The sequence below is a fragment of the Canis lupus genome, chromosome 21 (genome assembly GCF_003254725.2).
Source record: "Canis lupus dingo isolate Sandy chromosome 21, ASM325472v2, whole genome shotgun sequence".
NCBI lineage: Eukaryota > Metazoa > Chordata > Mammalia > Carnivora > Canidae > Canis > Canis lupus.
The window spans coordinates 30,380,407-30,401,706 of NC_064263.1; the positions used below are offsets into that span (position 1 = coordinate 30,380,407).

A 21,300-nucleotide genomic window follows, 5' to 3' on the forward strand; every position below is an offset into this window, starting at 1 on the left:
AAATCCCAGCACAGATCTCTCCTGGCATTTTTACATCCCTCTTCCAAATGAACATCAAACAGGTACCTAAAACCCAACATTCTCAATGACAGCACCAGCCCAACCTGTTGCTCAAGCAAGAAGCCACTTACTTCAGATTCCTTCCTCTCACCAACCTTCAATATCCCACCTGCTCAACTTCTCCCATCTGCTTACTTCTTGCATTGTCCCTTGTCCTTGGTGCTCACATCTTGAACTGTGAACCTGGATTCCTGCAACACCCTCCTCTCATCAGTCCCATTCAACTAGACCCTGTTTTTCCACCACCTCAGCGACAAGCTCTGAGAATATGAAGATAAATACGAGTTGAAAAGACCGCAGCCTAGGGATCCCTGGGTGGTTCAGTGGTGTAGTGCTTGCCTTCGGCCCAGGGCATGATCCTGGAGTGCTGGGATTGATTCCCACATCGGGCTCCCTATATGAAGACTGCTTCTCCCTCTGCCTGTGTCTCTGCTTCTCTCTCTCTCTCTCTCATGAATAAATGAATAAAATCTTTAAAAAAAAAAAAAGAAAAGAAAAGACCGCAGCCTAATGCACAAAGCAATCACAATGCAATTTGAAGAAAGCAGATGAAGAAGTTAATTCTGCTTTGGGAGGGGTGCAGCAGGGAACAACTAAGCTATGTGGAAGGATGAATAAGACTCTATCAGTCAGTATTCAGCAGACAGAAGAGCACATGCGAAGACACTGGGGGACACAGCCTAGCCTCCAAACATGCTCTCTGGCCTACAGCATACCTCAAAGCCTCCATCTCCTCACTGGAGGTATCTGACTGGCTTAGAGCCCTGGAAGCTGTGTCCCAGTGGGCACTGTCAGTTTTTGCCCTTCACAACAGGTAAGAGGCTGCATCTTTATACCTAGACCCATAGCAGATACCTTCAAAGAGAGGGCAAGGGTCTATTATCCCAGTTCATCTTTTTCCAATACCAGCCTTCCTTTCCCATAACTTTCCTAGGCATGCTGATCTGGGCCCATTGCAAGGTGAAAACAACGCAGACCCTTGTGCCAACGGACAGCCCAATGCTCCACACTACCATGGCATCAAGTAGTTATTTATGAAGGACCCAGCTCCCTTACCACCCTCCTCCAAGAACTTATCAACAATCTCCGAATACCCTGTGAAATGAAGCCCATTAGAAGGCCTACCTTGAACTCTCTCTCAGTCTTCCCCAGTCAACAAATCCATTCTTTACTCTTCAACCTCCAACCCTAAGGAAGGGCTTTAGAAAATAGTAAGGCTTACAACACATCACAGCCATAGCTGAAGTTTATTGTGCACCTCTTATGTACCCGGCCTTGGCTGTAGATTTCCTCAGCAGATGGAAATCAGAAGAGAGTAGAGATGACAGGACAGAAAGTCCATGTGGCTCCTGAGAGATGGAAAGAAGAGCCAAACCCAGAGATGCCTGGAATTCCAAACCAGCTAGTTCCCACATCTGGAAGACTCATAATTCCCCGATACACTTGTATTTTAACAATAAACTCCTTATTCTTTAGCTAGCCCAAGTGACTTTATGCCTCTCACAACCAAGAAGCCTCCCTTAGAGTTGGGCTGAGTCAGGGGGTTTCATTACACTTTAGTCTTGGGACAGAGGAAGGGATGTACCAGTTCCTGAGTCAGAGCTTGGCTGGATACAGTCTTCAGAGTTCTGAGCCTGGAGTTCAAGACTTGCTTCCCCTTTCAAGGTGGGCCCAGAGGTCACCTGCGCTTGTAGAGACATGGCTGAAGCTTCAGGCCTGTGAGCTGAGCCTTGGGCCCTACCCGCGGAGGCCCAGTCTTTTCAAAGTCAAACAAGAAGAAGTGGCTGTTGGTAAGGTCCTAGGGATGGAAAAGACCTAGTGAGCTCCAAATCCTCACCCCAGGTCCTCAAAACACTTCTGTCCATGTCCCGCCCTTGCTCAGAAAGCTTCCCAGGGCTCTCCCATGCATCCTGCCTTCAAAGAGCAAATGTCGGTGTCTGTGCCTATGGCTTCCTTCCTAAACACCATTACCCTAAAAAAGACCATATGAGACAAAAACGGGGAGACTTCTTGGGACCCTTACCTTGGAGATGACCTTGAAGCCCAGTTTGGTCACAGCCCCCAGAAAGGTCCGAACGTCTTCAAAGCGGCTACTGACTTCAGCCACTTTCAAGAGACCCCTGCGTAGAGGGGAGAAGTTCTATGTAAATGCACAGACATATGCCTGTGCACATATATACATGCATCTGTGTCCCGGGAACTCCTACCCTTGCTTCAGCACTCGATTTGCCTCCTCTAGGAAGTCCCTGATGTTGGTTCCCATCAGTGAAAGGCAGAACACTGCGACATCCACGGACTCATCCTCCAGAGGCACCTGTGGAGAGTGGGAGTACTGTATAGAGCACACAACATGGGAGCAGAAATCCAGCACGGGCTGCTAGCGCTAGACACCAGGATGCAGGGTGTGGAGGAAGGGAGCATTAGAGATTAGCACGTGGAGGCTGGGTCTAGAGCACAGGCCAGATCCACAGAGAGATGGGAGGGCTTACCTGAGCCATGTCACACACAGTGACCCTGGGGTCCAGAGACGCCAAGTCAAAGCAGTGCACAGTGTTCCGGATACTTGAAGCCAGGCGGCAGTCCCCGCAGCCGAAGTCAGCTACCACCAGGGACGCAGGCCTGGGAGTGGAGGGGAGGGATCATTCACTGGTCTAGTCTGAGCCATGACTGACCCACATCGCTTCTCGCAGTGCCCAACCCCCATTCACCGCTGGCGAAGATCCCTGGCGATGCGGTCCACTGGCTGCAGTGGCCACTTCTTGACTTGGCTCTGGAAGCCACGGTGGTACAGGAGAAAAGCCTCAGGGTCTTCCTGAAAGAGGCGCTGTGCGGCACTGCTAGGCTTTGAGTATAGCTGTTCATTGAGGTAGCGAAATCGGGCACCATCCAGCCTCTGGGCCATGCGGGCTCGCAGAGCCCCGGCCCGATCCTCATGGTTATCTGGACTGGGGGCAGGAGGCATCTCTGCCTCCTCTGTTGGGGCTGTGGCTGGAGCCTGGTCCAATGGCTGAGGTGGCCGAAACTTGTTCTTATGTCTCCGTTTGTTCTTTTGCCGGTTCCGCCACTGCTTACGGCTCAAGGTCTGGGGAGGGTTAGAAGTGGTTCCAGGACTTGGCTTGGATAGGTCACTTGTAGTGCTACTCTTCCAAGCTTTGGGACCTGCAAAGAGGGAGATAAGAAAGCATATTTGGGGCAAGATCCCCTGAATTCAGAGGATTGGTGATCATCCTGGCCGTTTCCCCGTCCTTAGGAAAGAGACTGTGCCCGGATGAAAATACTTCTTACTGCTGAACCCCAAGCCTAGTGGTGGCAGGTAACCTCTGTCATATACAGGATCAGCTGACCTCCCCTTCCTGTCCCACACACATACACATCCATTAGTACCTGTTTGGTTATCATCATCCAGGTGCTGGGTAGGGCTTGAGGGGACCTGCTTCTGGCATTTCTTCTTTCTTTTCTGTTCTTTGGCAGAGTCATTGGCATTGAAAACCCCTTTGAGGCACTTTTTCTTCCTTTCTACTTCCTTTTCTTCATACTCACTGCCAGGCGGGCCCTGTTTTTGACATCTCTTCCTCTTCTTTACTTCAATAGAAGTGCTGGCAGATGATGCCTTTTTGGGGCGTTTCTTCTTCCTTTCCACCACATCCTCCTCAGAGTCACTGCTGGGCAGGCTAGGGGGTTGCTGGGGAAGAGATGCTGCTTCCAGGGCCCGTAATGTGGCCAAGAGCTGCCGGTGCTTGGAGCCCTGGGGAAAACAAGGAAAGAGAGGAGGGGTGAGGTGAATAGACGGGGCCTGCAGAATAAGAAAGCAAAGGTGGAAACCTTTCAGATGCTGGCAGAAGCATCTGGATTATTCCTTGTTAACTCCACTACTTTTCATAATGTCGGCCAGCCCCTGACCAACCTTTAAGTCACCATCTCAGCCTTTGGGAGGCTGGAAAGAAGAGAAACCACCCACCTCACTTCTTCAATTTGCAAATGAGAACATGGAAGTTCCCCAGAGGAATGTGGTAAGGCCACAAGTAACAGGACCAAGGCCAGAGAACAGAAGTTCCAACCCTCCATCTCAGGCTTTTGCCTCTAGGTGGTATCCTTCTATAAAAGGTAGGGAGGTTTCTGAAAACAAGAGTGACACAATCACAGGTGTGTATTTCACGTGAGTCTAGCTGTAGTGTAGAGAATAAACTGAAAGGGACAGGCTGTGGACCGAGAGACCAGGGGTGTTGATTACAGCAATGGGTTGAGGGGATGATGAAAAGGAATAAAGCAGGCTGATTCCACGCTGGACGCCGACTGAAAGGTAGGAAAAGCCTGCGGAAGTACAGCAGCTTTCACATATGCAAAGGCTTATAGGAGAAGGTCTCCTGTCCAGGAGGCCTTCTGGATTGAAGTCCTGCGGGGTGGCCCCAGCGCAGGCATTTAACCTGGAGGTTTTCAGTCCCCACGCCGCACCACTCCTTGAGAATGGTAGTGCTGGTAATCCTTCATGGTCATTCACTCTTGCTCTCTCCAATCCAGTCTCCACACCGCAACCAATGGCTTTTCCAAAATGCAAATCTTAAGAAATCACTCCCTGCTAAAACCATTTCATTGGCCTTTACCGTTAAAATCTGCAAAACTTCTACTCTGCCTCTCCAACTTCAAGGGCATACCCTCTCAGCTCTCTGTGCTCCAACCGCGCGGACTAGTGTGCGTGTGACCCGAACAACCCGGACACGCTTCCCTGCCCCAGAGCCTTTGCACGTGCTTTCCCCGTCCAGACAACCGTGTTCACTAACTTCGGCTCAACAGCTCTCACTGAGTGGGATCTCGCGCCGGCCGCAGGCGCCCCGCCGCCCCGACACACTCACCCACACGCGGCGTGACCCAAAGCTCGGATCCACCTGCGTGGGCTTCTCGGCCGCTCACCTTGATCTGCGAGGCTGCGGCGGGCGGAGGCCGTGGAGCTACAGGCCGGAAGCCCGTCCCTGCTGGGGCCTCGTCGGCCCACTCTGGCTCCTCAAACATGCGGGTGGGGTGGGGGAGGCCGCGGGGTCCACACGCCTCTGCACGTGCAGGACGCGTCTCCAGCCCTCGGAGCGCGCGAACCGCCGGAACCGCGCCGGAGACCAAAGAGTGAGAGTCTGCGGGGCTAGAGCGGCCGGAGCGGCGCCGGAAACCATCGAGTTTAGCGCTGCTGGCTAGAAGGGCAAGGGAGGCGGGAGGCGGGAGGCGGGAGGCGGGAGGGGAGGGAGGGAGGGAGGGGGGGAGGAATGGGCCCGCGCTGGCCGGAGAGGGCCAGGGGCGGGGCTGCGCGGCGGGCGCGGCCAGACGGGAGTTCCCCGAAGAAGGCTCCTCCAGCCCGAGTCCCGGTGAGTGCGGGAGCACCCGTTCCCCTCCCCGAGGCCCGACCCCGGCCGGCTCGCCGGCCTCCGCGCGGCCCGAATACCGAGCAGGGAACGAGGGCCCCCCGGGAAGGACCCCCGTCGCCTCTCGCAGGGTACCGGGCGCCCGACTCCCCTCCCCCCAGCTCAGTTCGCGGGCGGGTCCCAGAGCGCGTTCGCCGACACCCCTCCGTCGGGGACTCTACCTCCGAACCACCCCCTACCTCGCGCGGACCCGCCTTCCTCTGGCGCCCAGGGACACAGCCAGGGACCATCCCGCCTCCCTGAACTGCTTCCCAGATCTCCAGGAGCCGGGGAGGAGCGGGAGACCCCCACCCCCTACACGAACACTTCTCTCCGGTAGGGGACAGAGCTCGGGGTTCACCCCCCTGCCTGACTCTCCACAGTCCCCAGGCTTCCCCAGTCTAGGGCGCTCAGCGCCGGGACGCTGCTATGGACGACATTTTCACCCAGTGCCGGGAGGGCAACGCGGTGGCCGTTCGCCTGTGGCTGGACAACACGGAGAACGACCTCAACCAGGGGTGAGCTGACGTGGCTGGTGGGTGAGAAGGGCAGAGACAAGCTCCTCTCCGCAGTGTGGGGTGCTCACGTCGGCTGGGGGCGGCTGGCTTTCCTACCCTGTGCGACCAGTGCAAAGCACAGCCTGTGGGGGGCAGAGGGTTTCCACAGAGGAAGCTGTGTTTCTGCTGAATTTTGACCGCTCAACAAGAGTTTTTCAGGCGCAGGGTGCAGAGAGCTTTCCAACCTCAGTGAACTGCATCGGCAAAATATAGGAGGCAAGACAGTGAGCAGAGAATCTGGAAATTGTCCACCGGTCCATATGCCCGGAGGATAGAAGACTTCTGTGAGCTTCTATGGATTGAAGCTTTGGGTACAAGTGGTAAACCACCGAAGATAAGACTGGAGGGGTCGGCTGCAAGGGTCAGCCAGATCATGCAAGGATATTTACACTATGATAAGGTCATTAACGTTAAGAGCAAGGGTTTAAAGCCCCTCTGTGATATGATGAGATTGTCCACTTAAGTGTCCTCTTGGATACCTTTTAAAGAGCAGGTGGCCATGTGGAGAGGCAATTGCTAAGTCTGTCCCAGGAGCGGTGATGCCTTAGACTAGAATGGGGGCAGATGAAAAACAAGTGCTTGGATTCCTGAAATCTTTAGTGTAAATAATTGATAAGACTTGGTGTGGGGAGTGAGGAAGGTCAAAGATGATGACCAGGGTTCTGGCTCAGACACTTGGGTAGATAGTTGCTTTTACTGAGTTGGACAAGGCTGAAGGATGATGAGTGCTGCTGTGACATGGTAAAGTAACTGTACAGCAGAGTGGAAATGTTGAGTAGGTTGTTGGTTATGCAGATTTGCAGTTCAGGAGAAATCTGACTTGGAGACACAGATTTGGGAGATGTTAGCATATAGATGATACCTGAAGACATGGGTGTGAAGGAGAGGGAATGAGAACTCTGCAAGGCTAACTAAAAAGGTGCCATTGGAGGTTGCAGAAGAAACAGGAAAATGTTAGTAAAGCTCAGAGAAGTGAGTGTTTCAATGAAGGGGGAGTGGTCAACAGTAGTTTAGGCTGTTGAGAAGTCAAAAAACTTGAGCACTTTAAAGTAACTGTTGAATTTACAATAATGAGTATTTGATGATCTTTGCGAAGGCTGCCTTAGAGGAAAATGGATGAAGAAATCAAACAACACTGGGTTCCTTCTTTAAAGTGCTGGTTAAACACCTCCCATGCTAGAGGCCCAGACATACTGCCAGCCCTCAAGGCAGCAAGCAGCCTGGTGGCAAGTTGAATGGGAGGTGAGGAAATAGAGAGTGAACGTAGACAAGTTCTTCAAGGTTGGCTGAGACAAGGAGGCTTTAGGAAAAGCAGTAGTGATGTTGATGATTCAGGATGGTGGGTTTTCAGGGTTTTTTATTTTAAAATTTTATTCAGTTTTTAGGTTTGAGGAGTAAGGATCACCTGTCATCTTCATCCAGCTTTCCCAGGTTCTCAGTAGGCTCTATGCTATTCCTCATAATTCTTGGTCACTTTTCCATTTTTCATATTTTTACATAATTTCCATAATTCTTTCATAATTCTTCAAAGGGTGCTTAGATGAAGACTGAGCACTCTTACTATTTTGTTGGTAGGGTCATAAAGGTTTATGTGAAGTTGCCCAGGGGCACTTGATGCATTGTATAAAACCCTGGTGCCAAAGGGTGAATGGGTGGCATCACTGAAACTGGAAGGCTTTGGTGCTGGTTTGCGGGGATAGGCTTTGGGGGCCCAAGCACCCTATATTGCAGGATATTAAGTGTGGTGAACTCCCTGCAGGGCTTTCAGGATTATAGTCTGTGGTCCTGAGGTGACAGGCAGCCGAACAGCAGAAACCTTGTGCTCATACTTTTGCCCTCAGGCTCTGGCCAGTCCTGCCACACAAACTTCAGGCTGATAAACCAGGGCACAAATTAGAGCTGGGAGGCAAAACTCACTGATTAAGTAGGGGAGGATAGTTGCTTCAGAGAGGGGGAGGTGGGGATAATCCACCTCTGGGAAAGCTTTTGACTATCTCTAAAGTGAACAGATGAGGGCAGCTGTGGAGGAAAGTCATTAAAGGCCACGCCCCCCACTCTCATCCCCCGGGAGAGGGGGACATCTGGGTGGCCTGCAAGTGGCCAGACCCCTAATCTGCTTTAGGCCATGCCTTGAGCCCCCACAAGGGAAGTGACCGCAGCACTAAGGCATCCGGAGGCAGCCATCTCAGACCACGGACCACCCCCTGCCCCGCCCCTTACATCTTCACACACACCAGGCCAGAGGGAATTTCCTTTTATGGCCCCAGGCTGTCAGGCCCTGATCCCACCAAGTGTTTTTCTCTTTTTTCTTTTTTTTGTACAGTTCTTTTACTTTAAAAAATACATGTCCTTGGGGGGGGGAAAAGTCAGATACTTTTCTTTCCAAAGAAGCCATTCTCATTTTCCTCTATTTTCTGGAACCAGGATTGCTTGAGTAGAGGAATCCTGTTTTACCAAAACAAATCCTGGTTTGTATCTGCCTCATTACTAATGACTTATTAAAAGCATTTGTTTTTTCATTATAAACCCTTCCGAAATGTTATTTTAATTCCAGTGCATTTTTAGATCTTATGTTTCGGTACCAGATCCGATCAGTAAGCTTGCTCCCTCTCCCGTGAGTTGTGACCTACCTTCTCCAAGACACTCCACCCTTGTATCAACGTGCACTAAACACCTGCTGTCAATCCATTCTCTCAAAAAGCTCACAGTCTAGCAGACACGACAGCCCATTAAGATTTTTACAATCTAGTGCCACAAGTTAGCATACTAGGAGGCTGTGAAATGCAGTGAATACAGAAAGGACCAGCAGATGTTGCAAAGGAATGCAGAGGAAACCAGATGGAAAATGTTACCATTTAATGAGATAGGGCATGCTAGGAAAGAAAGGCTGGTGGGAGATGGTGATGAAGACAGTCAATCATATGGATTTGTTGAGATTGCAGGTGGTGGTTGGTTAGGTTTGAGGCTCAGGGGAAAATCTTAATTGGATGGCTTTGGGAGTTGCTGGCATGAATGAGAAATCAGAATCCTGAAGAGGTAAAGGTTCCCTGGGAGCTTGTTCAGAATGACTATCAGTTTTTTTCCATAGCAAAGCCTTCGCCCCCATTCCCCCTCCCAATCAATGATCATTGTTCCTTCCTAAGGGATGATCATGGCTTCTCCCCCTTGCACTGGGCCTGCCGGGAGGGCCGTTCTGCTGTGGTTGAGATGCTGATAATGCGGGGGGCACGAATCAATGTGATGAACCGTGGGGATGACACCCCCCTGCACCTGGCAGCCAGTCACGGACACCGTGATATTGTGCAGAAGGTATGCATGAATGCTCCCTCTCACCTACGTTACACGCATCTGGAAGTCAGTCATAAGCACTGTAACACGTTTACTCTTCTCCCTCCTCGCATGCCTCAATTCCCGTCTCTCATTTGACTGTCTTCTGCCTCTTCTACTTGGCCATGGGGACCAGCTGCTGCAGTATAAAGCTGATATCAACGCAGTGAACGAGCATGGAAATGTGCCCCTGCACTATGCGTGTTTTTGGGGCCAAGATCAGGTTGCAGAGGTGAGTGCTCAGGCCCTGAGCCCTGGGATGGATGGAGAGCCAAGTCTGAGCCTGAAGGGGAGATTCTAGAACCGTTAACCTATCCTGGAAGTGCTGCCGAATGGATGACCCTCAAGCTGGTGCTGCATCTGTATTCACGGTTGGTTGGGATGGTCAGGGAGGCAGCAAAGCCCTTCAACACAGCCACTGTTTCATTCCAGGACCTGGTGGCTAATGGGGCCCTTGTCAGCATTTGTAACAAGTATGGAGAGATGCCTATGGACAAAGCCAAGGCTCCCCTGAGAGAGCTCCTCCGAGGTCTGTCCCCCAACCTGTTTGTATTCTCTCGTCCCTGCCTATCTTCTCACTCCATACTACAGCTAGGTCCAAAGCTGTTTTTCTTCCCCAGAGCGGGCAGAGAAGATGGGCCAGAACCTGAACCGTATTCCATACAAGGACACATTCTGGAAGGGAACCACCCGTACTCGGCCCCGTGAGTCAGCTGTAAGGGGGAGGGTCAAGGGAATAACCCTGGGCTGCTGGGGCTGGGTTAGGTAGGGTGAAGCTTGGGTACCTGACCTGCCCACACTCTCAGGAAATGGGACTCTGAACAAACACTCCGGCATTGACTTCAAACAGCTCAACTTTCTGGCGAAGCTCAATGAGAATCACTCTGGAGAGGTGACCCTGCCTTTCTTGCCCCTCCCTCCCCAGTCCCCTACAAATTACTGGCTCTTGCACCTGTTTTAAGTTTCTCCTCCAGTTATTGGACACGAAAGCAGTGGCTTTAATTAAAGCTTCCTAACCCTTACCTGTCTCTCAGCTATGGAAGGGCCGTTGGCAGGGCAATGACATCGTCGTGAAGGTGCTAAAGGTTCGAGACTGGAGTACAAGGAAAAGCAGGGACTTCAATGAGGAGTGTCCCCGTCTCAGGTGGGGAAAGGGCCTAAATGGGAAGGTGCTAGTTCCAAGGAACCCTGACTAGCTCCCAGAGGGAGATCTTTTATGCTGATCTCAGCTAGGGATACTCTCCCTCTTCCAGAATTTTCTCGCATCCGAATGTGCTCCCAGTGCTAGGTGCCTGTCAGTCTCCACCTGCTCCTCACCCCACCCTCATCACACACTGGATGCCATATGGATCCCTGTACAACGTATTACATGAAGGCACCAGTGAGTAGAGGATACCAAATCTCATGGGATGGGGCAGGGTGTGTGAGCCTCTCCAAACTATTTAACTCTTGCCTCCTTAGATTTTGTTGTGGACCAGAGCCAAGCTGTGAAGTTTGCACTGGACATGGCAAGGGGCATGGCCTTCCTGCACACATTAGAGCCCCTCATCCCACGACATGCACTCAATAGCCGTAGTGTAATGGTGAGGTCACACTTCACTCCTGGCCCAGGCCCCCAGAGCCCTTTCCGTCTAGAATAGGACTTACCTCCTTGCACATATCTATCTTCTCTTCCTCAGATTGATGAGGACATGACTGCCCGAATCAGCATGGCCGACGTCAAGTTCTCCTTCCAATGCCCTGGGCGCATGTATGCACCTGCCTGGGTGGCCCCTGAAGGTGAGTGAGGGCCTCATGTTGGGAGGTAGAGAAGGGCCAGCTCAGTAGCAATGGAAGGGGGCAGAGACAGGACAGGCAGCTGGAACAGTTAAGTTCTGTTCCTCCAGCTCTGCAGAAGAAGCCTGAAGATACAAACAGACGCTCAGCAGATATGTGGAGTTTTGCAGTGCTTCTGTGGGAACTGGTGACGAGGGAGGTACCCTTTGCTGACCTCTCCAACATGGAGATTGGAATGAAGGTGAGAGAACAACTGTATGCACTTATGTTGAAGGAATGGTAGTGGTGGTGACAACAACTATAGCAGGGCTGGGCTCTTCCCATATTTGTTCAAATATACAGTAATCCTTTCCTGAGGACTAGAGGCCTCTCCTCACAGGATATTAGAAGTTCTGAGACCCATTTTGTTTTTTCCTGTATCTGCAGGTGGCACTGGAAGGCCTTCGGCCTACTATCCCACCAGGCATTTCCCCCCATGTGTGTAAGCTCATGAAGATCTGCATGAATGAAGACCCTGCTAAGCGGCCCAAGTTTGACATGATTGTGCCTATCCTGGAGAAGATGCAGGACAAGTAGAGCTGGAAAGCCCTTGCCTAAACTCCAGAGGTGTCAGGACACGGTTAGGGGAGTGTGTCTCCCCAAAGCAGCAGGCCTCTGGTTGCCTCCCCTGCCTCCAGTCATGGTACTACCCCAGCCATGGGGCCCATCCCCTGCCCCCATCCCTACCACTGCAGCCCCCAAAGGGGCTAGGCTCAGAGCTTTGTCACTTGCCACACGGTATCTCCCAGCATGGGAGGGACCAGCCCTGCCTGTCACAATAAAGTTTATTATGAAAACAGGCTGGTGTGGGGACAGGGGGACAGACAAGTACATTTAGGTTGGGTGGCTCAGGTGAAGTAGTGCGGCTTCTTCACATTGATGCCATATTCGCTGAGGGCAGGGGTCAAGTCCTCCATGGTTAGAGTGTACTTGCGGTCCTGAGGGAAGAGGGAAGAGCACCAGCTGAGCAGGGGAATTCCGGATTTCAATCCCAGGTGGGTGACCCTGAGTAGGTCTTTCACCTCCCCTAGGGCTTAGTTTCCCCAAAGGGGTTTCAGGACAAATTAAGCCTCCGATGCTGTGGGAGATAATTACTGATTCAATGAGCCTCCCCTCACACCTTGCTCTTGCTTCGGGAGCTGCCAGAAGCTGTGCCCTTCATTTTGCAGTGCTGTAGGGCATCGTTGGCAATATCTGAGATGAATTTCTGGGCAGCTAGGGAGATGAGCCGAATTCTAGAGAGAAAAAACTGGGGTGAGAAGGAGAGGAGACCAGAAACTCCACACAAGCACCCAAGGCTGTAACCTACCCAAGCTGTACTCACATGCGTGGGTCCGAGGCCTCAAAGCCAGCACGGTTCAGGTAGTAACCAGTCACTGCATCTGGGATCTGAGAGATCAACGAGAGGACTGTCAGTGTGTGCCCTGTGCACTGCTGGGCTGAGAGGATGAGGGAAATGGAGGACAGGCCCGGCTTTCAGGAAGCCCACGGTTTGGGTGGGCAGAGGGGATAAATCAAAGAGCTAGTAGGGGAGCAAGTACGAAAGAAAGCTGGAAATCCAGGTGGTGTAGCGGAAGCTTGGCCTGACAGCGCCCCAATAGCCTGTTCAGGCAGGAAGCCCACCGTAGGCGTATAGTCCTCCAGCTGCATCAGGAAGTCCACCAGAGGCGTGCTGGACACCACCGGCTTCACGTCTCCGTTGGCGGCGCTCGGCAGCACGTAAACCCCGTTAGACATGGCCCCCTCCGGGGGCGCCGCGCCGCCCGCCGACACGGGAGCTGGAGGAGAAGCAGCAAATAGACATGGAGGTGGAAGATGCGCAGCCCCGCTTAGGTCGGCCTCAAACCCCCCTGCCCTCACCCGCCGCCGGGCCCAGCCCCCGGCGCTGCCCTCGCCCTCACCCGGCCCGGCCCTCACCCGCCCCGCGCCGCTCGGCCGGCTCCCCGGCCCGCGCCGCCACGGGTCCCGTGCCCCCTGCCGCAGCTCCAGCCCCGGGTCCCCCCGCTGTCCCCGCGGGGCTGGCCTTGTTCTCCGCAGCGGTGCCGGCGGGCAGCGCTGCGGGGGCCGAGACCGTGGGCGCCGGGCCCGGGGCCGAGGCGGCGGAACCCGGCGCCGCCTCGGGGTCCGCGCCGGAGCCGCTGCAGCTCATCGGGCCGGTGGGAGAGGCGGCGAACAGAGCCGCTTCCGCTTCCGCTCACGTTACGCACACGCCGGGTGACGTCACACGCCCCGCGCTTCGCCCCGCCCACGCCATGTTTGTCGTCTGTGTCGGGTCTCCCGCCTCCTGGATGTCGGCTAGCCAGTGAGATGCCGCCGCCGCCGCCGGGCTGCCTCCCCCCGCCCTCCCCCCCCGCCCCCCGCCCTCCCCCCGCCCCCACCCCCCCCACCCCCCCCACCCCCCGGGCGAAGTCCTAGGCCCTGCCGCGGGGTTGGGAACCGTCGACGTCTAGGACGCTCTTCTGCGGGTCCGGGGCCCCTCCTGCCCTCCTGCCCCTCCTGCAACCTGGCACTTAAAGACCTTGCTTAGGGACCCCCCCCCCTCGGCCACGGGTTGCCTGCCAGTCTGTATCCTTTCCAGTTCCCTTACTCAGCCTTTTAAGGGTTGTAAGTCTCCCCCCCCCCCCCCGCCCCCCGCGACTGCCCTGGGAATGGAGGACAGTAGGAATGTGCAGTGTTGCCATAGTTGGGGAAGGAGGTATTTCAGCCTGAATAAACAACATACGCAGCATCACAGCGAGTGTGGGGGGGGGGTGTTCAACGCAACACACATTTATTTAATTCCTATTTGCCCATCCTGAGCGAGGGCCTGGGAGTACAAAGTTAAGCAGGACGAGACTCTCGTCCTCTCGGCGCTGACAGTCGGGGAGGCAAACAGGTTAGCTGGCATTTTCAGTCCTACATTGGAGTTACAATACTAGAGGTAGACACAGTATGCAGTGCAAAGGAGGAAGGGGACTAACATCTGCCGCCTACTTCTTTGTGTCAGGCACTCTATCAACTTTATTCCACTTAATTATTCCCTGATTACTGTGCGACGCAGGTATTGATATGCCCCCTTAACAGAGGAGGGAAAAGACTCGGGGAGATGTACCTGTCCAAGGCTCTGTCCTAGTCTACGTCAGAACCAAGTATCAAATAGGTCTGTTTTTAAAAACCCAGAATTTTTCTGCTACACAAAAATGAGCTACCTTCAGGGAGTCAAAAGGTTCACAGGAGGATATGACTTCTGAGTTTTTAAAGAGAACTGGAAATGAACCAGGTAAAGGGAGTCGAGGGACATGTTAAGGGCATAGACTACCTTGAGGAAAAGTGAAAGTGTGTGCAGAGCCGGGAGGGGGAACAAGAGAAGATAAACAATTTGGTACTCAGGAACAAATGGCAAGGGAAGAATCAGGTTTGTGAGTCATAGCAAAAAGCCAGAATTGCATCAGTAACCTTTGAAGGGTCTTAAGTAAATGACCTGATGGGATTTGCATTTTACTCTGAAAAAACGATTTTGCGGATGGGCAGGAAGTAAGGACACCTTTGGCAAGGGCCTCCTACAATTCAGAGGAGAGAAGATACAGTCCTAAGCTAATGTAGTAGCAGTAGAGATGGAAAGAAGTAAATGAGGGCTAGATATATTTAGGAAATACAATTGGCAGGACTTATGGATTGATAAAGATGTATTTAAAAGGGGAAGTCGGTAGGACTTATTAATTGACAGTGGTAAGGGGGAGGGGGAGGTGAAGGAAAGTGAGTCTAGGCTAACACTTAGGCTTCTGGCTTGTTCGGAAAAAGCACAGTATCATTTACCAAGACGGAACACAAGAAAATGATCTGGAATTGGGAAGGAGGGAGATGAAGTATTGAGTATCACACATCTTGCACTTGAGGTATCAATCATTGTCAGATAGAAAGTCTGATTTAGTGAGATGGTGATGGCTGTAGATACGGGTGACTGATTTGTTCCAGGGAATATTGGGTAGACTGAGAAGAGCAAAAGACTAAAGATGAAGTAATGGTACAAACATTCAATGAGGAAGAAAAGAGGAAGGGGGAATGAAGGAGGAAGTGGGAATGGTCAGAAAAGAGGTTAAGCCCTGAAGGCTAAAGAAGGAGAGGAAATGGATAGCTGGGACAGAGAGACCATAAAGCAAAGATTAGCAAGTGTGCACTGGATGATGCAGCAGGACGGCCAATGTTTGTCATTGTCAGGGGAGGAAAGAGTGAAAATGTGAGAGCAGAGGTCTCACTGCAATAAACTGAGAAGAGAATGTCAAGTGAAATAGTGTACACAGACAGCGTAGACAGCTATTTGAAAAAGCCTGGTTGAAGAGAGAAAGGAGAAATGGGGGAGGGGAGTTAGGGGAGGGGAGGCTCCCAATCAGTACTGGTTATAGCATCTGTAGAGGAACATGAGGCCGGAGTAGGAAGACCTGAGCATGATGGAGCAGGGTAGGGTTAGGAGTCAAGTCAAGCTCACAGCATTTCAGGGTTAGGGAAATAAGCTGTCTGTTGCAGTCTATGGTTGAGGGTTCAACAGGCCTTCCGACAGTGCAGAATTAGAGACCAAGCCACCAGCTATGGGGCAGGGGACCAGTTCACTCTCCAGGCAGGAAAGGGTCAAGGTTTGATTAGTGCCTTCAGCAGAGCTGGGAAGTTGGGTGTTCCCCAGCCTGTCACAGGATCCCAGCCAGGGCCAGAGCAGAACCCCTGACCCTGCACCTCTTCATTCAGACAGGATTCATGGCAGCCACGGGTTACCTAGGGAGAAGGTGGGCATCAGATCTGGGGCTGCCTGTCTGTACCAGTACTTACAGACTAAGCCCCCTGTATTCATATTTCAGGACCCCATCAGAACTCCCCTCAAGTTCATGTTTGCACTCCCCATATTCATGAAAATGTCCACACCTTCCTTTCCCTTCCATACTCACATCAAAGAGTCCTGCCCCACGCTGCTGGTAGAGCCTTGGGTTGAGAAAGCCAAGAGGAGGGAGGCCACTGAGGAGTCTATGTTCATTTATCAGGGATAGGATCCCACCAAACACTGGAGTAGAAGCCTGCAAGAGTAAGAGTGTAAGTAGAGGTTAGGGGTTCAAAGTGATTGGATTTGGGGGATGGATTTTTTTTTAAGATTTTATTTATTCATGAAAGACGCAGAGTGAGAGAGAGAGAGAGGCAGAGACAGGCAGAGGGAGAAGCAGGCTTCATGCAGGGAGCCCGACGTGGGATCCCAGGCCTCTAGGATCACAACCTGGGCCGAAGGTGGCGCTAAACCGCTGAGCCACTCAGGCTGCCCCTCAGGGACAGGGACGGATGTTTAAAAGGATCAGAGGTCTTAGAGGAGGCAGGGGTTCTGGGTGCAAGGTCTTAGTAGAGGATGAGGATAGTTCCTGAGAGGGGGTTTGGAGCCAGGCTGATTCTTACCGAGGTGCCAGACACCCATGGAATGGGCACGCTGTTACTGACCACCCAGTAGCCATCGGAGAGTGCAGCCACGTCTGGATAGGCACGGCCACTGGCATTGAAATAACTAGATGGTGGTAGGTGGGGACTGGAGCTCAGGAACTGGGCCACAGCTTCCTCCTGAAAGGTGTTGTTGAGTGAGTATGGTCTGCTTAACTGAGGATCCCTCCTACCATCTATCCCCATAAATACACATACATACCTGGTATGAAGGCTGTGGGAACACATTGCTGAAGCCGCCACCACTGATATAGTCAACAATCTCAGTTGTGACTCGAAATGGATTCTGGAAGGATGTGCCTCCCACCGTGGTGACATAGGGGCTGAGAGCAGAAAACAGCATTCAGATTGTGGTGGTCTCAAGGGGACCTCCAAAATATGTGGAGATGGGGGAGTATGGGCTAGGTCTTGCTAGAGGGGCTGGACTCTGTGGGGAAGCAGGTACATGGGGAAGACGAAGCCCTCAAGGCGTGGGCCTGAGGTGACAGTGCATACTTTTCTCTATAGAACATTCACCAAATCTTCTACTCTGATGCCTGGGAACTAAGGAAGAGGAATACTGGGAACTTTGTTCTACTTAGAGGCCATGGGACCTAGATCTATAGGAAGAAGAGGGGAATGCAGCAACCAGAGCCAGTTAAACTGAGGTCTTAAGCTACAGGAGCACCTGGTGGGGTCAAGGCAAAGGTTCCAGATCATGAGGTCATAGATGAAAGATTGGCGGTCACAGGTAAGAGGTGGGCTGGAGTGCTTACCTGGAGGCAGGGAAGCTGGGACGGAACTGGTGTCTTCTAGAGACAGACCAACACCCAGCCCCACTGTCACCTGAGAGAAAGAGCAAGTTTAGCATTCAGATCAATGGGTCAGAGCTTGATATGTGGGTTCGGATGTCAGAGAAGAAATTAAACAGTCATTGCTGCAAGAGCTCAGAGTTTAGAGGTCAGATCCGGGTCCCTGGTGAGTTCAGATTATAAGTCAGAGATCACAAGGGTCTCTGTGGGGTCAAAATGCCTGGATTCCAGAAGGGCTAAGTTTAGAGTGGGAGGTCACCTGAGGCAAAGAGCAGGGTCAGACCCCGAGCGGCTGCCTTCATGAACTCAGTGTTGACCCGCTGGATGTAGGCGCTGCTGAGGGAGTCCTCGTCATCTCCATAGCTCACAGTGTGCACATGTGGCAGGGCTGACTCATTACTGAGCAGCAGGAGCCACTGCAGGAAGGGCTCCTGTGACTCATGCCGGCCTGGATTTAGGGGAAGGGAAGGAACACAAGGACGTTGTCAGGATCTCTGTCTAGCTCATGGGATTCCCTTGCGGGAGCAGTAATCACCACTCACCACCACCCCTTTCCCCACCCACCAGTCCCCCTTGGCAGTACCAGGGCTACTGTAGACCCAGGTGGAGATGTTGGCACCGGCACTCATCAGGTACTCCACATCTAGACTGGCCTCGATCCCAGCCCGGCCCCGGCCCTGCTGTCCAACTACACGGGCTACCGATGCCTGGTGTGCAAAGTTCCCACCAAAGAGGCGCATGAATTCAGCCAGGTCTGACGCATGGAAATACTGCTCCAGGAACTACAAAAGGAATCAGAGCAGATATCATGGGTCAGAGGATGCAGCCCCAAAGTCAGGGCAGGGGATGTTGTTCCAGTTAGAGGGTGAGAACCCAGGGGAGGAGTCAGAGAGCAAGCCCAACCTGGGGAGACATGTAGGGTGTTAGGACCCTGGAATTCTCTGCCTGGCTCACCTGGGCACAGGCTTGGCTGTTGTTGGTTGTGCCAGAGCCCACATCTTGTGCTGTCAAGTTGTATCGCTGACGGATCACAGATGGGGTCACCCCCAGGTGCAGGCCAACAGTCCCTGACACTTGTGGCTCAGGGCGTTGCCTCAGGGATGATGTGGGGGGGAAGCGGTGCAGCCCGCCCACTGTGGGGAGAGGTCAGGCTTGAGGAGGAGATCTTTTAGACTCCAATTCCCACTTTACCATTGATCCCACCCCAAGCCCCCCACGGCACCTAAATTTTTCCAGCCCCTGACTCTGTCTGCTTCAACCCTCACCAACCCCATTGGTTGTTACCAAAGTCCACATGAGGGGCCAAGGCCTTCGGGAGCTGGTATGGACGTAGGGACCTTATAACATGGATCTCTGTAGGTCCCCCCACATAGCGATGAAACTCAGCCCCAGAGAGGAGCAGTTCTGCCTGTCTGGAGGTCAGAGATCAGAGAACAGAGGTCAGAGAGCAGTACAGACCAGAGCTGAGGCCACCTGAGCATCACTGCTCATCCTCCTCTCCCCGTGTGTTAGCTCTCACCCACAAGCTCCCGCCAGCTCTCAGCCATCTCCCATTGGAGTGACTCGTCTCCCTGATGGGATGATTGGTACCCTCCATGGGGCAATCACTCCCTCTCACCGGACACTCAGCCAGCAAGTCAGAAAGTCTTGTGTGGTCACCGAGTGGCAGTTCCGGGCTCCAGCTGCTGAGAGCCATTTTTGGACTGTGCGGAAGGTCAGTGGTGATGGCCGGACCAGTTCAGCCACATCCTCTAGGGTCAGGTATTTTCCTGCAGGGATTCAGTAGAGGATCTTGCTTTTCCAGGTTGCCCATTTTGGACCTCAACCAGGAGACATTGGGACTTCCCAGAGAACCTGGAACAGGGTCTCAAGGGATAGGTGGGAACTTTCTAGCAAAAAGGCAGGCTATGCAGGTGCAAGCTACATTTGGGGGCCAGGGAAAGAAAAGGCTGAGGAGACTTGGAATGCCATGGCCAGAAATACCGATTTACCTTAAAGGCCAGAACATTGCAAATACTGCATCAAAGCGTGTATTTTCATGATCATAAACAACACATGAAGTTAAGAAATTAAAATTTTCCATATTAAGTTTATTTCCAGTAAAAGTTTTCAAAACTTTCAGAACCAATTATAAGATGACATCTAATTCAGTTCCAGTTTTCATACTTGTTGATTTTAAGCTAAACATGACAGTGAGTCACTACTTTCCTGCACAGTGCCATGCACACAGCTCCGGGGTGAATCTGAGACTCCCCCCCCCCCCCAACCATGAAGGGCTTCGTGCCAGGGAGGGACACTATCCAGCATGACCACTGGAGCAGAACACTGTTTTGGAGTAGAGTAGGGAGCAGGGTGGGGAGTGAGGTGGAGCAGATGAGACTACGGACCCCTGAGGGGCCTGGGCAGCAGTCTGGATGCAAGAATAAACAAATGAGTTGGCGGTAACAAGCAATGGTAAAGAGTGGATGACTCCAAAGGCTCTTTCAGAGCTTCAGAACTGGAAATGACAGCCCTAGAGTCTGACTGGAGGAGGACATGGGCGTGGGTTGGACTGAGGGTGGCGAAGGAATTGAGCTGATGAGCACCTGTCTGTACTCGACACTACCACTTCTCCATCTGTCTGGTAGCTGATAAGGAGTAGAGTCAGAATTTGAATTCAGATTTGATCACACAGCCTGGGCTCCTAACTTTCAGGTTACTAGCCTGATAAACACAGGTGAAAAGTTTTGGGAAAAGAATTTGAGTGAATTTTGACAGTTTATTTCTAGTTCACTTTTTTTTAAATTCAGAAACTTCAACGAGAGCCACTAACCACTGCTATTCAACTTCCCTATATCACCGCCTCCCCAGGCACGAAGAGCATGACCCTGACATTATGTGCACCATCCCACACTCAGCCCAGCCCTGAGTCCCTCCACTGCATCCCACATCCCAGCCCCAGTCCCTCTCCCGATAGGCACCATAATGAGGAGAGCCAGGATCCGACACAGCCTGTACCAGCTTGGACAATCTTTCCACGTTCTGCTGTCTCAGGGCAAAGGTGAGACTCAGCTCTTCCTCAGAATCTACACGGCCCAGGGACACCCAGCCTGGGGGCAGCCTGCAGGGTCAGAGGTCAGGAACATGGCCTTTGTTAGTGGGGGGGATGGGAAGTATCAGTCATGGAAGGTTCAGGATCAGGGGCTGAGACCTGGGGTAGGATCCCAGAGGCAGATATGACTCACAGGAGGTGAATGCTTGGAGACTGAGCCTGGGAACCTGGGAATAAGACTACGGAGGGGGTACCAGGAGCTGGTAATGGGGTGAAGGAGGCTGGAGCCAAGGCAGTGGGCACAGGACAGGGCACAGGGGAGGGGGCAGTCTGTGCTGAGTCAACTCACGTCCGCTGCTGGTCTGGCTCCGGGCTGTAACTGCATTTGCTGGCGACACAGAGAGCAAGGAGCCCTAGGAGGCTGCAGAGGCAGCAGGCGGGTTTCAGCGGGAGCCGGACTGCCAGTGTATCCCCACCCTCCAACAAACATAATCCCCTCCTCCCGGAGCCCCCTCATTTCTCACCAGGTTCGGAGTCTCATTTTGCCTTTCTGGAGATCCACTGTCATGTGACAGATCACATGAACCCTATGTTCCACCGCCACACCACGCGCCGCCTGGAAACTACTGCCCATGCTGGCTCCTCCTTCAAGTGGGTGGTCCTAAGTGCTGCCACCCAGATCCTTCCTCTGGCGGTGAGCTCTGGATTAGTCCAGGGCTCCCCCCTGCTGCCGGAGTCCAGCCAGCTCTCACCGCGGGGTAAAGGGCAGTGCTTGAGGACAGGCTCCCAGGCACACAGACCCACGGACGGGATTCATGGTTCGCTGTAGGTATCAGGAGAGCCACCCAACCTCTCAGAGCCTAGGCTTCCTTCAGAACGCGGAA

At 52.8% G+C, this 21,300-nt stretch overlaps 4 protein-coding genes across 9 annotated transcripts; 1 reads left to right on the forward strand and 3 right to left on the reverse strand.

The window, feature by feature from the left end:
* Positions 1-1,288: 1,288 nt before the first annotated feature.
* On the reverse strand, positions 1,289-11,115 carry RRP8 (ribosomal RNA processing 8). Of its 2 annotated transcripts, none has more exons than XM_025459322.3 (7): positions 10,979-11,115; positions 3,445-3,805; positions 2,769-3,219; positions 2,550-2,679; positions 2,268-2,374; positions 2,084-2,180; positions 1,289-1,858 (listed from the first exon to the last, which is right to left on the reverse strand). In XM_025459322.3, exons 1-7 carry the CDS (start codon positions 10,988-10,990, stop codon positions 1,739-1,741), a joined length of 1,278 nt encoding a protein of 425 aa, XP_025315107.3. In that variant the 5' UTR covers positions 10,991-11,115; the 3' UTR covers positions 1,289-1,738. The 2 variants fall into 2 exon arrangements, with proteins under 2 accessions (XP_025315107.3, XP_025315106.3); XM_025459321.3 differs by lacking the exon at positions 10,979-11,115 and adding an exon at positions 4,969-5,238.
* On the forward strand, positions 5,273-11,943 carry ILK (integrin linked kinase). 4 transcript variants are annotated; one of them, XM_025459323.3, is made up of 13 exons: positions 5,273-5,411; positions 5,831-5,965; positions 9,148-9,313; positions 9,468-9,563; positions 9,764-9,860; positions 9,952-10,035; positions 10,138-10,223; positions 10,366-10,475; positions 10,585-10,712; positions 10,793-10,914; positions 11,011-11,110; positions 11,218-11,348; positions 11,534-11,943. In XM_025459323.3, exons 2-13 carry the CDS (start codon positions 5,877-5,879, stop codon positions 11,681-11,683), a joined length of 1,359 nt encoding a protein of 452 aa, XP_025315108.3. In that variant the 5' UTR covers positions 5,273-5,411; positions 5,831-5,876; the 3' UTR covers positions 11,684-11,943. The 4 variants fall into 4 exon arrangements, with proteins under 4 accessions (XP_025315108.3, XP_025315109.3, XP_035560172.2 ...); XM_025459324.3 differs by having other exon boundaries at positions 5,285-5,411; positions 5,838-5,965; XM_035704279.2 differs by having other exon boundaries at positions 5,399-5,539.
* Positions 11,914-13,310, reverse strand: TAF10 (TATA-box binding protein associated factor 10). Its single transcript, XM_025459325.3, has 5 exons — positions 13,064-13,310; positions 12,770-12,924; positions 12,471-12,535; positions 12,267-12,381; positions 11,914-12,084 (listed from the first exon to the last, which is right to left on the reverse strand). Exons 1-5 carry the CDS (start codon positions 13,293-13,295, stop codon positions 11,995-11,997), a joined length of 657 nt encoding a protein of 218 aa, XP_025315110.1. The 5' UTR covers positions 13,296-13,310; the 3' UTR covers positions 11,914-11,994.
* Positions 13,311-13,884: 574 nt separating this feature from the next.
* On the reverse strand, positions 13,885-21,088 carry TPP1 (tripeptidyl peptidase 1). 2 transcript variants are annotated; one of them, XM_025459320.3, is made up of 13 exons: positions 20,941-21,088; positions 20,766-20,837; positions 20,346-20,485; positions 19,004-19,154; positions 18,670-18,797; positions 18,340-18,518; positions 17,969-18,167; positions 17,645-17,833; positions 17,350-17,419; positions 16,797-16,917; positions 16,556-16,714; positions 16,063-16,188; positions 13,885-15,892 (listed from the first exon to the last, which is right to left on the reverse strand). In XM_025459320.3, exons 1-13 carry the CDS (start codon positions 21,048-21,050, stop codon positions 15,752-15,754), a joined length of 1,785 nt encoding a protein of 594 aa, XP_025315105.1. In that variant the 5' UTR covers positions 21,051-21,088; the 3' UTR covers positions 13,885-15,751. The 2 variants fall into 2 exon arrangements, with proteins under 2 accessions (XP_025315105.1, XP_048954628.1); XM_049098671.1 differs by having other exon boundaries at positions 17,350-17,414; positions 17,640-17,833.
* Positions 21,089-21,300: the final 212 nt, after the last annotated feature.

Excerpts from the sequence above, each read along its gene's own strand:
- RRP8 (XM_025459321.3), bottom strand. The coding sequence starts at position 5,067 with ATGTTTGAGGAGCCAGAGTGGGCCGACGAGGCCCCAGCAGGGACGGGC. Across the intron at positions 3,806-4,968 it reads CCGCAGCCTCGCAGATCAAG|GGCTCCAAGCACCGGCAGCT; the intron begins GTGAGCGGCCGA and ends TGTTTTCCCCAG. Across the intron at positions 2,375-2,549 it reads CTGTGTGTGACATGGCTCAG|GTGCCTCTGGAGGATGAGTC; the intron begins GTAAGCCCTCCC and ends CACTCTCCACAG.
- ILK (XM_025459323.3), top strand. The coding sequence starts at position 5,877 with ATGGACGACATTTTCACCCAGTGCCGGGAGGGCAACGCGGTGGCCGTT. Across the intron at positions 9,314-9,467 it reads ACCGTGATATTGTGCAGAAG|CTGCTGCAGTATAAAGCTGA; the intron begins GTATGCATGAAT and ends CATGGGGACCAG. Across the intron at positions 9,564-9,763 it reads GCCAAGATCAGGTTGCAGAG|GACCTGGTGGCTAATGGGGC; the intron begins GTGAGTGCTCAG and ends GTTTCATTCCAG.
- TAF10 (XM_025459325.3), bottom strand. The coding sequence starts at position 13,295 with ATGAGCTGCAGCGGCTCCGGCGCGGACCCCGAGGCGGCGCCGGGTTCC. Across the intron at positions 12,382-12,470 it reads GAGGCCTCGGACCCACGCAT|AATTCGGCTCATCTCCCTAG; the intron begins GTGAGTACAGCT and ends TTTTCTCTCTAG. Across the intron at positions 12,085-12,266 it reads GCTCCCGAAGCAAGAGCAAG|GACCGCAAGTACACTCTAAC; the intron begins GTGTGAGGGGAG and ends CTCTTCCCTCAG.
- TPP1 (XM_025459320.3), bottom strand. The coding sequence starts at position 21,050 with ATGGGCAGTAGTTTCCAGGCGGCGCGTGGTGTGGCGGTGGAACATAGG. Across the intron at positions 20,838-20,940 it reads AAAATGAGACTCCGAACCTG|CCTCCTAGGGCTCCTTGCTC; the intron begins GTGAGAAATGAG and ends CTGCCTCTGCAG. Across the intron at positions 20,486-20,765 it reads GAGCCAGACCAGCAGCGGAC|GCTGCCCCCAGGCTGGGTGT; the intron begins GTGAGTTGACTC and ends CTGACCCTGCAG.